At 35.2% G+C, this 16,743-nt stretch overlaps 1 protein-coding gene across 5 annotated transcripts in view; it reads right to left on the bottom strand.

Moving 5' to 3' along the window:
* Window positions 1-6,857: 6,857 nt before the first annotated feature.
* Window positions 6,858-16,743, bottom strand: part of APC (APC regulator of WNT signaling pathway) — a 76,071-nt gene continuing 66,185 nt past the window's right edge. For all 5 annotated transcript variants that reach the window (XM_039366384.1, XM_039366387.1, XM_039366382.1 and 2 more), the window contains exon 16: window positions 6,858-16,545. In XM_039366384.1, coding sequence (XP_039222318.1) covers window positions 9,993-16,545 — 6,553 coding nt within the window. In that variant the 3' untranslated portion in view covers window positions 6,858-9,992. The remainder of the gene's footprint in view (window positions 16,546-16,743) is intronic.

Below are 16,743 nucleotides of genomic sequence, written 5' to 3' on the forward strand. Positions count from 1 at the left end.
CATAATCAAGGGCTGATTAACAAAGGATATGAACCCTAGGGTTAAGTTTCTTCTTCTCAACTTTGATTTGATTCAGGACTTTAATTAATTTAAAGCAGGGGCGTCAAACTCAATTTCATTGAGGGCCGCATCAGCATTGCGGTTGCCCTCGGGGGCGCGGTGGGTGCAGCCTACTGGGTGGGCATGGATGGAGTGGGTGTGGCCTACTGGGTGGGCATGGCCAGCTCTACATCATTTGTGTCAAGGGTGCCTGTGGGGGCCTAGGCAGGAGTGGGACAGATCTGAGGGTCTCTGGCAGAAGGGGGTGGGACCAGGGCAAGCGCCAAGGCATGGTCTATTTCTTCATTCCTTACAAAGGGTGACACCTCCCCAGCATGTACCCAGGGGGTGGGGGCGACACAGCAGGGGCTGGTTCCTTGCTGTTTCTAGACGGCCTTGTGGAGCTAAGACTGAATGCGTTTCAGCATAGATGGCCACCACAAAATTGTACATTGGCTCCCGGCCGGCCTGGCCAGGGTCAAGGCAGTGGGAGCCGTTCCCTCACTGTTTCCAGGATGGCTTCGCGGGCCACATGAAACCACTTTGCGGGCCGCATCCAGCCCCTGGGCCTTGTGTTTGACATGTCTGATTTAAAGAGTATTCGTGTCAACATTCATTGTAAACCAGATTAGGAAAAATGGAAATATACTTTATTGAGATACTTAATGATAACACTATCCTGCAAGTTCTTCCACTATAAAGGCTGGATATAAACAAACAAGAACATTACACCAAATCTATTCTTAACAATAAGAGGACTGTATGCTGTCACCTTTGTTATTTAACTTACATAATAATTTTGTAAGTTAAATATCCCTGCATACTATCCCCTGAAACTGGTTGATAAACACATTGTGATATATTCACATTGAATGATGCAGTATCATTATCATACACAATTGGTTTGAAATGAGTTATGTTTGCTCTGCCATGAACCATAAGAAATACTGAAGATAAATTCTAAAATTAAGATCCTAGTATTTGTCAAACATCCCAGAGTCCATGCCTGACAGTTGAATGAACATCTGATTGAACAAGTTAAAATCTGAACACATCTGTGAATAGTGTTTCAGTTCCTTGGTAATCATAGGGCTCACTGGGATTATATTGTTCAAAATGTCTCAAAATTGGCATTAGTCTGCAATCTTTTTATTATTCTATTTATTACTTTTATTATGCCATGGCTCAGGAATTCTGGAAGTTGAAGTCCACAAGTCATAAAAGGGCCATAGTTCCCTTACTTAAATGGGATGGACAAAACTGGCAATTAAAATCACGGGAAGAGTTAGCACAAGAAAATTTTACTTATTCTTGGTTCCAATATAGGCAATTATTAGATAGATGGAAGATGGATTGTAAGGTGGGTTTTCTTAGAGAAGATGAAAACCTTATTAAGCAACTGAAGGATCAAAGACAAACCCACATTAAGAGAATTTATGGGGTTTTAGTTGAATTGGACTCAGAAACGGAACTAATTAAAGATTGTATGATTAGATGGGCGCAGAACTTTGGTGAGCCAGTTTCATTGGACACCTGGGAAACTATTTGGGTGAGAAATGTCAAATTTACTCAAGCACAGAACTTAAGGGAGAATTTTTATAAAATGTTTTATAGATGGCACCTTGATCCACAAAAAATGTCTTATATGTATCCTGACGTGCAACCCAAATGTTGGAGATGTGGTTATAAGGAGGCTTCTTATTATCATATTTGGTGGTCATGCAGAGAGATAAAAGCATTTTGGATTAAAATATGGTGGAATATCCAGAGAATTTTTAGAAGGAGGGTAAAATTTACTCCGCAATTATTTTTGTTAGGTATTGTTACAGATTGTGATACAAAGGAGGTTGTATTGATGTTAAACTTGATCACAGCCGCTAGGCTGTTAGTAGGACAATACTGGAAGAAGGAATCTTTGCCTACATTGCAGGAATGGTTTCTTAAAGTAGCTTATCTGGCAGAAATGGCAAAGATTTCGGCTTTCTTAAAGCAACAAACGCAAGAGAAGTTTTTTGCTGTTTGGGATAAATGGATAAAATTTATACAATTTAGATTGGGTATACAAAAATATTATATAGTTTTTTCATAAGTTTTATTTTCATATATATTATAGATAATTTTTTTATATATATAAATATAAAGTTTTTAATTTAATTTTTATTTTTATTTTTTAAGCCTATATTCTGCTCTGGGAAGCTCAGGGGGGGGGGGAAGGGAGGGGTTTTTTTTTTTTTTTTGGGAGGGCTGGGGGATGGGTTTTTTTTTTTTATTTAATATATGTATTGTTTAGTTTTATTTTTCTGTATATGTTGCCTCTTGTTTTGTATTATTTTTCCTTTTTTGTAAAATTTATAAAACTTTCAATAAAAAAAAAAAAAAAAAAAAAAGGGCCATAGTTCCCCACCCCTGCTCTACAGGGACATTATTTGTATTAGCTTTCTTAAAGCATTTTCAGCAAAAGATCATGTATAACTTTTATTTGGTTTCCATATAGGCTGCTAAAGCTTTTTTGCCCCATTAAAGAGTACAATTTCAATTTCTAAGGGCTATTTTTTCAAATGATATAAAGTATGCTAATGTGGTCTTTCATGAAACTGATGTGATTAGAATGGAGACTAGTAAAAGGTTGTGCATATTTTCTTTGTGGTTGAAATTACATTTTTTTTTTTGCAGCATGCTATAGGTACTCTGATCCTGGTTGATAATTTTGAATCAACTTGGGAGACTAAATTCATTGGATGTTGCAGTTACAGCTTTTCATGAGATACATTACTGATGATGGATTACAAACAAGCTCTGTCAACCTTAGGCAACATGAAGAAATCAATTATATATATCAGTTACCCCTAGAGATTTTTAAAAGTAAGCAATATTTTTTTAAACCAACAAGATAAATTTCCATCCCTAAATTTAGGACAGCACTAAACCCCAATATGTTGCAATACACTTTTAACAACTGTCCTTAGAAGGAGGCTTAGGAAAATCACTTTCTATTTACGATTCTGTTCTTGTAGGGAAGTAACTGTTGAAAATAAAATCCATATACAGTATTGTTGCATTGCCCATTTTATAAAGATACACAACTGCATTTTATATCTGTTTTATTAAACCTCTAAGCCATTTAGATCTATTTTATATATAGCTGACAGTTGCTATTAGCCAGTATGATTGTTTTTTTGAATGTTGCTAACTTTTGTTGTTTGCAAAACTATATTTTTTATAAAATGACATTATGAATATGTCATTAAATAATTTGCATATTTCATTTTTATTTTAAGTGAAATTTTTGTAACTGGCCATAATAAAGGATGAACAGACTGAAAATAAGTTTTTGTGGTCTGACAGCATGTATTATTCTGGGGAATTAATTATATTATAGGATGTTTTTATGTACTATTTTGTTACAGTTATGTCATATTTATCTTTGTGAGCTGCCACAAGTCTTTGTGGCTGAGATATATATTTGATTAATAAAATAAATAAATCAGTGGCTCACTGGAATCAATCAATCTAGTTAAGCAGTAGATATGATTTCTGACATGCATTGGATTTGTTCAATTATCCCTAATCCAGGTTAAGTACTTGACAAAGTTTAGCTGATCCGTACAAAATCCTTCACTGATCCTATTCAACTTTAGTTGAAAATATTAACCTTTTCATTAGTATATGCTTATTTATATTTTTCAAAATGTATGCCTTAAAAATTACCTATATATCTCTATTGTGTGCATGATTTATATCCAAGACTAATTTTTAGCAAAGCTCCATATTGCTATGAGTAAAATAAATCACATCATCTTGTTTAGTTACATGTATTGCAATTCCCTAGGCATCTTTATATTGCTCATCTTCTGAGAAAATATCTGAGAGATGGTCCTTAGAAACAAAAACCAAATGACTACATAGGCAAATAGGCTGCATATTTTAACACTGTTTCCAAAACAACTATTAAGAAAAGGGACAGTAGAAGGTGCTTAACAGTAAACCCTTAAGTTTCCCAATACATTTGAATGTTGGTATATAATCTAACAGTTATTCAGTACTGAAAAATACACAAGCATCTGGTTCTAGCATACTCATTAAAACTGATCTACATAGACAAATACCTTTAAGATGTATATTTTAATGAAGAAGTCATATTTAAACTAAATCATGCTTTAGTCTCAATGAAATAAGTGGGCGAGTTAATCATAGCTCTATCATAGGCATTTCATAGAAACAGGAAACTGCAGGCAGAAAAAAAACCTACTGGTCCATCAAGTCTGCCCTTTGAGTTTTTCTTTTAATTTTTTAAAATTTTTCAGGTGATGAGCTTATGTTTATCTCAAGCATGTTTAAACTCAATTACTGATAGCTGATCCACTACCTCTGCTGGAAATTGGTTCCGAGCTTCTGTGAAGTAATACTTTCTAACATTGCTTTTGAACTCCCCTCCTGTCAGCCCCATGTTCTTGATTTTTGCTTAATATTAAAAATATTGCCTTCTACAACTTCAGTAGTGCCCAAGTATACCTTAGCTTTCGATATTGCCCTAACCTGATCTCTTGACTAGAAGTGATTTGAATGAGTCAGAAGTATCCCATAATTGCCAGGTAAATGTCAGCCATTAATGTTTTTGGGGTACCCACAGCAGACTCAAAGAATAGATCTGCCTGTTTTATCTTCACTAGCAGGGAGACCTTTACTAAAATAAGTCTTTTGTTCCATCATGAAAGCCATAAATAGGTCTTTCCACTGCATCATTTTAGTCAGCTCTATAATATATATTCTATAGCCCTTAGCATCTTCATGAATATCACATCTCATTCCAGATATAGCCTATAAAGAAGGTAGGCAAGAGCAAATGCTGGACAATGTTAGTACTAAGAAAAAGCAGTAAAAGTTTGCATAATTACAGGACAGTCATGTTGCTGCGAATTTTCAATTTAGCAAAGTGAGATTTTATTTACTTTAAATAAAACAATTAAAAGGGCAGATTGCAGAAGACAAACCATACATTTTATTCACATTTACACTAAGTCATGCTAAATTTAGCAGATAGAGCTTTAGCCCTCTTGAGAAGATCGTATAAAATATGAATTTTCAAATACAATAAAAAGCTGTTTTAGATCTATTTTGAACCAAGGTAGCTCTAGATTTTCTTTAATGGTGAATGAAACATAAATAAATACCTGCATTTTTGTCCAGAGAATATACAATACGTTAAAAGATTTGCAGAGAAAAGATTGTCTGGTAAAGGTCATATACTATTATTTTCTCAACAGTAACAATGGACAATTGTATGAAAGATTTTCTGGTTTTGAAAAGAGCTGTATTAAGCCAAAGTCTTGTGTGTAATATATTAGTATCTTATACTCTATTTTATTTATTTTAATATCTATTCAACTAGCCCTCTCTTGCACATTTTCATTCTTAATGAAGTTTTTCAATCTAAGAATTCATGAAACCAAAGTTATCTGTATATTTAAAAGCACCCATGCACATGGATACTACCCATAATATGCTCATTTATATTTACATGTGTCATAGGAAATTCTAAGTTGAGCAACCATGCAGTTATATTATATACATCCAAGTTTTACACTTTTCAAATTCTGCTTTGAAAATTTCCTTTTCAGATATCTGGGATCATAACTGGCTAGTTCAGTTTATATAAAAACAAGATACTGAATAGATGTATTTAAATGAAAACAAGGCAGATATAAGAACACAAGAGATATAGAGGATAGATTAACTACAATATTGTCAAATAGTAATGATGATTAAGCAAAATTGGGCAATCTTCAAAACCATGGTGGTTGAGAATAGTATTCTCAGCAAATGTATCACAGTTGTTAATTAAGAAAGGTTATTTGAGCCACTCACCAAGTAGAAAATGGAACATAGAAACACATGTATGACTGACATAATTACTTTTGTACAGGACTATTCTTAAACCTAACAGATGTGAGATGTCTCCACGAATTGGGCATAGAGTATAATCTTCAGACTTCCCACATACACACACACACATACATAAGGTAGAGGAATTACATAGAATCTAGATCTTTCAGAATGTCACAGTCTAGAGCCAGATATTTTCACCCCAGAACAATTTTATGAGACCAACTGGAGTTAAATATTAAGCTTAGTGTTTTGTAATTAAAAAAAAAAAAAGGTGCCGGAACTCACACGTCATACAATCCGCCTTGCCTGCCCTACAAGGTTCTATCCAAAAAAGGTGCAGGAACTCTGTTCTGGGCGTTCTATGACAAAAAAGCCCTGAGCTTACATGTTTATAACATTTTAGGTTCAGATTTACACCTGTTCCAGGGTTATAAATAATTATAATGCAAATTCTAGAACTGAGCTGTCAGTAAAAAAAATTAGTTTAAGCCAAAACGTCAGATGGCAAACCTCAACAGAGATTAAGCCAGATTCCAATTTCAGCAGGGCATCTGATACACAATACGGCTCCTTTTTATATGTAAAAATAATGGATGGCTTTGTAAACAGGATATAATTATTAGAATACTGATTTTTTTTTAATCCTGTAATGCACGGTGAACTGCAGTGAATAGTACTTTTTTATGGTTTGGAATGAGCATATTTCAGACTATAAATTATGTGAATAAACTGACAGCAAATGGAGTTCACAATTAAATGTGGACAGCAGCCCCCCCTCTAGATAGATAGATAGACAGACAGACAGACATGGTCATATTTTCTTCTATATGTTTATATATTCAATATATTGGAACTGAAAGTACTTTATGTAAATAAAAAGCAGACACAATAATACATGCATATTTTCTGAAACATTTTGTTAAAAAGATGCATTTTGATTTGTCAAATAATTTGTTTATTTCAGTGTGAGAATTAAATTACAAAAGAAAAGCTCTTGTCTTATACATCAACTCACAAATAATCAAGGAAGTGGATAAAATTAGTACAATTCTCATTAGCAAAACTGCAGAAAGCAGAAAAACTTTAAAAGAATCTGTCAACTTTTTAAAAAATGTTGCCTTAATTTCTTGACTTGTTCTATCCATACTGCACGGCGCATCACTTTTACAAGTTAGTGATTAATTTCAGTAGAAGCAAAATAGCAGTAATCAGCAAGTACAAATATGACAACATTAGTAACCTCCAGTTGCTGAATTAAAGTTTAATAGTCAGCAAAGACAGGGGTATATGATGGGCTTTTCCCATTATGCTTTCCTATTGTCTTCATACAAGTAATTTAAAGATAAATTGAGATGAACCATACTGCGTACTGATCCTGTTTATTGATCCACATAAGATGCCTCACATTGAAACATATACATTAATCCATCACAAAGATTATATATATGATAAGCAGGCCTTGTGTTCACGTAAGATATTCTACCAATATGGTATGCCAATAAATATGCCCTGTTAAAAGGCAAAAAGTACAAGAAATAAATATGTATAATCTTTTTGACGGAGAATCAGTAATAGGAAGTTACATCTATTCTTATGTCATACTTTGGGAGTGACACCTTAAATTTAAATTAATTATTTTTGTGGTCTTAGTAATATTAGGATTAGTATTATTGGGCTAATTGCCTACCTAGATGCGTGCATTTAAAAAAAACAACCAATGGAATAGAGGCTGGGAAATTAAAAATCAAGCCTGCATCAAAAGATATAATTATATAATGCTAAACCAATTTACAAGGCCTAGATTGCTGTCTCTTCTTCCAGCATAGCCATGACTTTAGAATCTTATTTCTGTTTTAGGCTAAGCTAGGAGTCTTCAAACTAGGCCTTTTATGACTTGTGGACCAACTTCCAGAATTCCTCAGCCAGCCTGCCTGATACTCTTTAAGTAAACTGGTTACTGTGGTCAATGGCAAATGACTGCAGGAGCTGCAATTCTAAACACCCCCAAAACATCCCTAGAATTCCTACCATGGGCTAGTTTATCATGATGTTGAGGCCCAGACAAATTGCAATTAATCTCAACTATCCTAATATAAAAATATTTTGAAGTTTACAACATTGGCTTATTTTTGCTAATCTTAATAACAGCAATAACAATTTAAGGTTTTACATGGTGCTTTAAAGTTGGGCACTATAAAACCTTAAGTTGTTTCTCTAACGTTTCTTTTTTCACACTTTTATTATAAATGTAAGAAAAGAAAATATAAGGAAATAAGTAAAAGGGATACTGTGATCATTTCTCATATCTAGTTTTCTGTTTTCTGTGAATTTGGCCATCAATCAGTTGAAAATGCATACTAATTGTTGCTGTCACTCTATCCTAATGTAGAGGTTTATTATCTGGTCTGAAAAAGTTAAAACTGTTATTAGAATAGTTGTTGTAGCATCCACATATTTTAAAGAGTTGGTTTGATTTATAGATTAAACTGGATTATCTGAGAACATCTGTAAACAATTTTGAACTTGTCAAATAATCATGAATAGGATTGTAATAATGAAAACCTGCCTGAGATATATATTTGATTTGCTCAATACTGTTTTAATTAACAATGTGCACACGCATGTTGCTATTTCTGTATAGAGGCACTTAGTAGAGTACTTCTGTTGTAAACAGTCACGGAAGGTCTCTAAAGTAAAAATATATGTAAATACCAAGTTGGTTTGTCCAGAGCAGTTTAATATACAAATCTTATTTTCTATAAGACACTAAAATTTAGTACATTAGCTTCTAGTGCATTAACCAAATGAAAAAAAATATTCTAAACAACTTTCATTCTCAATACTTTCCATGTTGTATTTGTATATTGAAAGCACTCTAGGCTGTGCAATAGGAAATTTATGCCTTTGGGCATATATATGGAAGTACTTCTTTTCTGTACTGGAGGAACCCAAAAACATTCCAGCTGAAAACACTAATGCTATATCCTAAAGCTGCAGCTGATACATATAATCAGCTATTAGAAATTGGAAGAAAACCAGTGTGCGACTGTATTAGGCAGTGGATATAATGCAGATCCATTCAAATTTGTAAGAATGTTTCCACTGACTTCAGTAGAATAATTATTGTTCCCAACACGCTTTTTGAGGAAATGCATAATAGGAAACGGATTTCTTAAACATTAAAATTAAAACATTGATTGTTATGTACTGCAAAAGTAACACACAACAAAATGTACATACAGCAATAATTTATTCCGTCATTTAGTTTTGTTGAGACTTCACCTGTGCCTCATTAATAAAAGAGCAGCCATCTTACCTCAAATACCAGAATATACAACAAGTTACAGCATAGCAAAAATCCTACCTACTGTCAGTTAAAATCTAGTTCTGGTAAAATAATTTTGTTCAAGGTTTACACATACACAGATGTCCTTTTTTTCTTTTTTCTTTTTTGCAGAGCACAAGAACAAAAATGTATTTATTTCACTATAACTATCTATGCACATTATGTGACCACAGAAATGTTAATTATCATTTCAGAAAATGAACCATCAGTTCTATCCATGCAGGAATAAAAGGCTTGTTCAGCAGAAACCATATTACTGTGAATTTCACAGCCACATGATTAATTAAAAGGTTAGTGGCTTCACAAATACTAAGGTGGAGGGTTTTTTTTTTTTGGCATAAATACCAATTTTTCCCTGAAGTTATTTAGCCATTTTGCAACTCTAGAAGTGAGTGATATATTAATAGAATTATTTATTTTAATCTGTTTTTCATCTTTCTAAATTCCCCCAACCCATCAAAACAATTATAAAGGTATGGGATGTTAATTAAATATATGTAAAATATACTGTACAAATATAATTATTTTAGCAATTTTATTGCTAAATTATCAATTGGGAATCCCTCAAATATTATTAGTGAAGACAAAGAATATATATGGCTTCCAGAACAAGAACCCTCTACAAGAAGCAAACCTATTTACAAAAAAAAGAGGGGCTAACCACAATTTTGCTGCTTTATTTTTTAAAAATCCACATAAATCAATATTGTTATTTTTTTTATTAAACAGAAGTCACCAGATAAGACCCTGAATGGCGCTTAGGGCTTTGTGCACCACTCGAATCTGGACTTTCGGTCTTCGAGTCTTGTTTTTTTGTACTGTTATTTACTGGTGTTGGTATCTGCGATGGTCGAACAGAACTGTTATCCACACTACTTTTCCTGGGGCTTGGATTATAGTTAAAAGGCGTCACACGTGCTGCAACAGCACCACTGGGTGAGCTGTGTTTACTTGAGCTGCTAGAACTAAATGGTGTGCGCTCACTTAGAGTGTTTTCACTAGTCTCTGGGGCAGCTGTAGAATTGCTTAGAACAATTTTTGTTTCAGTTCCTTTCTTGTCTGGACCATCAGATTGGATAAATGAATTCAATCGGGTTTCTAAACCCATGGTGCGAACAAGGACATTTCCATTTCCGTTATTTTGTTTTCCATGAAGATCTTTTGAATCTTTACTATTTATACTGCTTTTCTCTGAACCACTGTCAATAATGGGGGGAGTATTTCCCGTTGGAGATTTTCCAGACCTTGGATTATTAATAGGACAGTCCTCAATCCTCACCCATACATCCTCTGTTTTAGAGACTGCAGGGGCCATCTGATAAATGAGAGTTTTTGAATCAGCACCATTGGTGGGACTTGATAAGATATTCTGAGGAGGACTTGTCATTATTTGAGGAATTTCATTTTCCTTTATTTTTCTCCAAGTCCCTTTGGTTGGTGCTTGATTTTCTTTACCTTGCTTGAGTCCAGAAAAAGAAGTCATATGTTGCTTTTCATCTTCACTTTTTGCCTTTTCGCTGGATTCTGAAGAAGCTGAAAGAATTGAGGAAGAACTTCCTGTCCTTCGCCAAGTACTTACACGAGGAAGTGATGAAGAATGTTTACTGTGTTCACGTTTCCAAGTTCCTGATCTGTTAATTGGCAATCTGGATGGACTCTCAGAATGAGATCGAGTTATGTCATGCCGTTTTGTTGGCCTGCCATCACTGTATTCTAAAGATGGACTCAGGTTAGGAGGTAATTTTCTCCAGCCACTGGGTTGGATGGCTGAGTGAGAAGATAAAGACATGTCAGGAAGCGATGGACTTAAAACTGGAGTATGTGTTTGGGACTGGGTTGGAGAGTCTGGTCTAGAAGGTGACAAAGATTCAAATGAGACAGACTCCTCTAATTTCCTTCTTAGAGTAGGACTTGGGGTTTCTTTAATAAAAGTTGACTGACGTACTAAAACAGGTCTCTCTGACCGGTCAGATTCACTTCCACTTGATTTGGCTGATGACATTCTAGATAAGTCAGTCTTTTTATTTGATCCGCTGATACCAGACATTTGATTTAATCCTTTTGAGGCAGATTCACTTCTAGGAATTCCACTAGTACTTTTAGGCAATCCTGTTTGTTTTGCTACAGTTTGTTGGTTCATATGTCTCCCTGGTGATGTATATGCCATTCTTGCTGCACCTGATGATTTATTGGAAGCTGTACTTGGTGATGCTGTTCTTGGCAGCTGGGAAAGCTTATTGGGAGGACTTATGCCATTTCTACCTGGTGAAATTGAGTTTCTGCCAGGAGACTGCAGAGGCCTACTTAATGGTTGTTGTTGTGGTCTAGAAGGTGTAGAATCTCTAGATCCTGACCTAGAAGGTCCTTTACTTGAAATACCCTGTTGAGATGGCTGTCTAGATATAGGGCTTGGATCAGATTTCATAGAAGGTTTGGCAACTCTTGGAGAGCTAGTAGAACTCTGGCTTTCATTTGGACTTTTGGATGTTGCATTCTTTAGTTGTGGTCCTTTTTTAGAAACTGGACTTGTACTTGAAGAACTATTTCGAACTCCAGGAATATGAATCATTGTTCTTCCTCGGGAAATAGAGGGCATATTTGTTTGCAAGGGCTGTTTCAAATGGCTTGTAAGTTCAGAATTAGAACGAGCTTTACCTGTAATCATGCTTTTATAAACTTTCTTTCCTCCTTTAATTCCTTTATTTTCAGACTCAATTTTCTTATTTTCCAGTGTACTCTTCTCTCCTGGTTTAATAATTCTTGGACCCTTATTAGTAGTAAAAGGTTTTTCTTCTTGATCTGGTGTAAGATGAAATGGTGATCCTAAGGAAATTCCCGATTTTAATGAAAGGATTGAATCTGAATCTGATGAAGCTTGTCTAGATAATGATGCTGCTGCAGCAGCTTGATGTAAACAGCTAACTATAGAATTTGCACCTTCCTGAATAGCTTTCCAGTCAAAGTTCTCTGAATCGGGTGAGAAACCGTTCTCTGAATCAGGCCTTTGTATATCTTTCAAATCTAATGTGAGATCTTCTGCTAAAATGCCTCTAGTGTTTCTAGAACTAAATTTTTCACTATCCCCCTTTGACCTTGATGGCCTCTTCTTTTTAGGCATGGCTGAACTAATACATTCCTGCAAAAGGTCATCTTCTGAATCAATACTAAGAGAACTAAGGGAACTGTTCCTTGAAAAACATACAGGTGTATCTTCTACATGAAATGATTTAGGAGCATATCCAGAAACCTGTGCTCTAGTTGATTCTATATGTTTATTAGGTGGTTCTATTTGTTCTACAGGTTCACTTTCTTTGCTGTTGTTGTTTTCCTGATCAATATCACTGAGAGAACTCAGAGAAGAATTACGAGAGAAACAAACAGGTGTATTTTCTATTGCAAAATTTTGTGTTTTTTCATCTGTAGACGTAATGTCTTTGGCTGATGGACAAAAAGAGATCTGGTTTTGACCTAAAGGTTTGGGTTGATTTCTTCCAGTTGAAGAGTGCTTTTGACCAGCTTGTGATCCACTAACTGATTGCTGATTTGAAATATATTCTGTATTGGAATTGGCTTCAATTTTATTGTTTTTCTCCTTTCTCAGTTCTGCCTTTTCTCTTGAAAGATCTACATCATCATCAAATTCCAAGGAACTCAAAGAGTCATTTCGAGAAAAACAATATGGAGTTCCTTCAATTGGAGTATAATGGTGGGGAGAATCAAATGCAAAGCTTCCTCTTGTACGCTCTTCATTATTTGGAAGTTTATCATTAACATCTTTTGAATTATTTTCAAGAGTCTGCTTCTTTGTCTCTTTATTCTCATTATTTCTTTCACTATTAAAATTATTTTTTGATTCTACATTTTTTCTTAAGCGTGCTCTGTACTCATTACTTTGTGGCATAGGTTTTACTGGTGATGTTGGTTTCTTTTTCTCTATTTCTAGTTGATTTTTAGTATTTATTGGGGAAGATGTAGATGCTAGCTGGATTTGATCCATTATCTTTTTCACTCTGAAAGGTTTGTGACTTTTCCCTTTTGGCATAGCAGAATTAATACATTCTGCAAGAATATCATCACCTTCTTCTGTTTTGTCATCATTTAACCCAACAATAGAGCTGTTTTTTCCCTTTTGAGCATCTTCTGTATTTCTTCCTTCCGTGGGAATTGTATCCCTCTTTTCAATTTCAGCTGATTCCATTCCTGAAACAGCAATCCCTGTACTGGCCAGTTCATTTGGTGGTGATTCTATTGTTAGATCACTCAGAGATGTAGCTGTTGAAAAATTTATTGGTGTTCCCTCAACACAATAAACACGTGGCATGTCATCACCAGGTGTAAATGTAACATGCTTTTGTGAATGTAATCTGCTTTGAGAAGGAAGAAGTTTATATACAGGCAAATGGCTTGGTTTTCTGGCTACAGGTGGAGGTATTTTAGAAGCAGTTACCTGCGAAGGCTTTTTGGTTTTACGTGAAGACTTAGTTGGCATAGCAGAAATAATACATTCCTCCAATATTTCAATATCATCTTCATCTGAATCATCTAGAATATTTTTCTCTATTTCAGTGGGTTCTTTTGTATCTTTTTCTAGTTTACCCTTGGTATCATTTGATTGTTCAAGTTCTGCTTCATTTACATGATCATTTTCATGCACAGGAGGCATTATTCTCAATTCTACATCTTTCTGTATAAATGGTTCATCAAGACTCAAAGCACTCAGGCTTGATGAACAAGAAAATCCATCTGGTGTACTTTCTGTTGCAAAGTGTAACAATGTATCAGCATCTTGCATTACCTGCACCCTTTGAACAGCTGTATTTACAGCTATTTGTCTTGGTCCAGATTCTCTCTTTTCAGTGTTGGATACTTTTGCTTTGGCTGTTTCTCTCTTTACTTGGGGCACTTGGGTAGGCGGTGGAGTTTTACTTCTGCTGGGTGGCATTGTTTGCCCAGGACTATCTGGAAGATCACTTGGGCTTATTATACCACTTATCATCCCACTACATGGCTCACTTTGAACAGAGCTAGCAATCGAACGGCTCTCAAAACTATCCAAGGAACTCACAGAGGTACATCTGCTAAACATGAGTGGAGTCTCCTGTACATAATGTTCTGGTGGGCTCTTGGGAGTTTGTGCACCACTTTTTGAAGGAGACTTGGCACCCGAAGAAAACTCAACAACTTTATGTCTTGTTGAATCAGAAGAAGAAATAGTAGAGGTCTGAAGTCTATTTGATTTTGTTCTAAGATGCTGGGAAGTTAATGAGGTTTCATTAGTTGTAACTGCGGTTGATAGATTCCCAGTGTTTTCTTTCATTCCAACTATCTTCAGAAAGTTGTCAGTATCAGCTACCCGTGTGGAATGATCACGTCCTGTTTCATCTTCAGCTGATGATAAAGATGATAGAGAGCTACATCTTGAAAAACATATTGGTGTATCTTCTACACAGTAAGTTTGCATTGTTTCCTGGTTAATGGAAGGTGCTTTGCAGGATGTAGGCTTCTGAGTATGATTTGTCTTATTCTGAGCAGAATTTGGATGAAGTTGGTTATGTTTTTTCGACGCAGATGATGATGCATTTCCACTGCTTGATGAAATATGATCTGTTTTAGTACTCTGTACCGATGGAGTTTTTGAAAATGAAAAAGATGGTTTCTGTGCAGGAGTAACATCTGTTGAATATCGAAGGCTGTAATCAATTGGCTGATCTACATGGTGCGCCTCTTCATCGTATTTTATGCTGTAGTTAGTTGGATGATCTTCTTCCTCATGTTGTTCCTCTTCAGAATAATGCTCACTATAATTTGTAGGCTTATCAGTCGCATAATCATCAACCTGACACAAGGACTGACTGACTTTGGGATTTATTCCATGATTACATCCTACTCTGTTTTGTTCTGAATTACTGGATTCTCTTGATCTGAAAGGAGATACACATTCTGGCTGTCCAAAAGCTGATTGATAACTTAGGTGTTTATTATCACCACTCTCAGGATATATAGGATATGCTCCACTTTGATTTCTGGATTGCCTTTGCTCATTCTGCTTTATTTCTTCTTCTATTACATGCTTAGGTCTTGCCCATCTTTCATTCTGAGATGGGCTCTGCCTTCCAGAATTCAATTGTTCATCAGAATATTTCAGACTATAGTTTATTGGAGTATCCAATTCTCCATCATTGTCATCCATATGATTAGCACTGTGTATTTTATGAGCTAAATCAGCAGGATACTGTCCATAACTGCAAAATTTACTTTCATCATCTTCAGAATAAGATTCTATAGGCTTCATTTGTCCTCTTTTACCATACCCATCACTGCTACTGACACTGTTTAAACTATCATTAGAAGCTCTTTTATACTCTACTTTTGAATATGGTACAGAACATGCCCTGTTCTCAGATTTTGGAAAGTTATAACTATTTGCGTGAGAGTGACCAGTAGAAGTTCTTCTTAAAGCATTTCTGTCTTCCGACAAACAGTGAATTTCTGTTATAGATCCACTGCTTCTTTCATCTTGTGATATGTGCGTATTTGTTGTTTCCTCCATTACCTTTGAAATCTGAGTAGCAGCAATAGAAATTTGCATTCCTATTCGTTTAGAAGAATTGCCAGAAGTTTCTGCTGTGCTATGGTAGCTGTTCAATCCCACTGCACGTTCCCTATCTAAACTCCGTTCTTTTTCAGAACGAGAATTCTCAGTATTTCCTCTGCTTGAGGAGGAAGAGCCAGGCAATACTGTAGTATTTAAATATGGTGAAAGTACAGTCACATTTCCACTGTTAAAATTTTCTGACCTGCACACTCCATCTTCATGGCGATTACCATCCAAAACATATTCACTGTAAAGATTCTGTTTATGTCTTTGCTTATTGCGATGAGATGTTTTGGGACTTAAATTATCAATGTTGTCAAAAGTCTCAGATAATTGTTGAGCATCTAATTCTGCTTCCAGTGCTTTTTGCTTTCTGACGTGGAGAGATGGTAAACTTGAACCTGGAGACATAATATTAGCATCTTTGTATTTTGCAGGTCTGTTTGCCATTAAATTTCTTAGAGCGGCAGCACTCCCCATGGCTATCATCTTGTGCTTTGAATGTATGAGATTTTTGAGCATACTGACTGCTCCCAAGTCCCATAATGCTTCCTGGTCCTTTGCATTCCGTGCAGACAGGTTCCACAAAGTTCCACACGCATTACTGACTATTGTCAAACTGTGAGACTTCAAATGATGTAAGAGGGTTTGCAAGCAGTTATTCTCTCTTAATATTTGCCTGGAATTGAGATGTAAGCATAAAAACAATCACATTAACAACACGAAAAAGTTCAAATATATCAACATGTTATTTTTCCATATACAATATGGCTTGTACGCTCTGAATAACAAATCCTCTCAAAGAATGAATCAAAAAAAGTCAAACAGTACTATGGAAACAATGGTTTCCAACAGATCATTTACCATGCAAATATTC

Source organism: Crotalus tigris, unplaced genomic scaffold, assembly GCF_016545835.1.
Source record: "Crotalus tigris isolate CLP2741 ecotype Arizona unplaced genomic scaffold, ASM1654583v1 scf7180000020270.473046, whole genome shotgun sequence".
NCBI classification, from domain to species: Eukaryota; Metazoa; Chordata; class Lepidosauria; order Squamata; family Viperidae; genus Crotalus; species Crotalus tigris.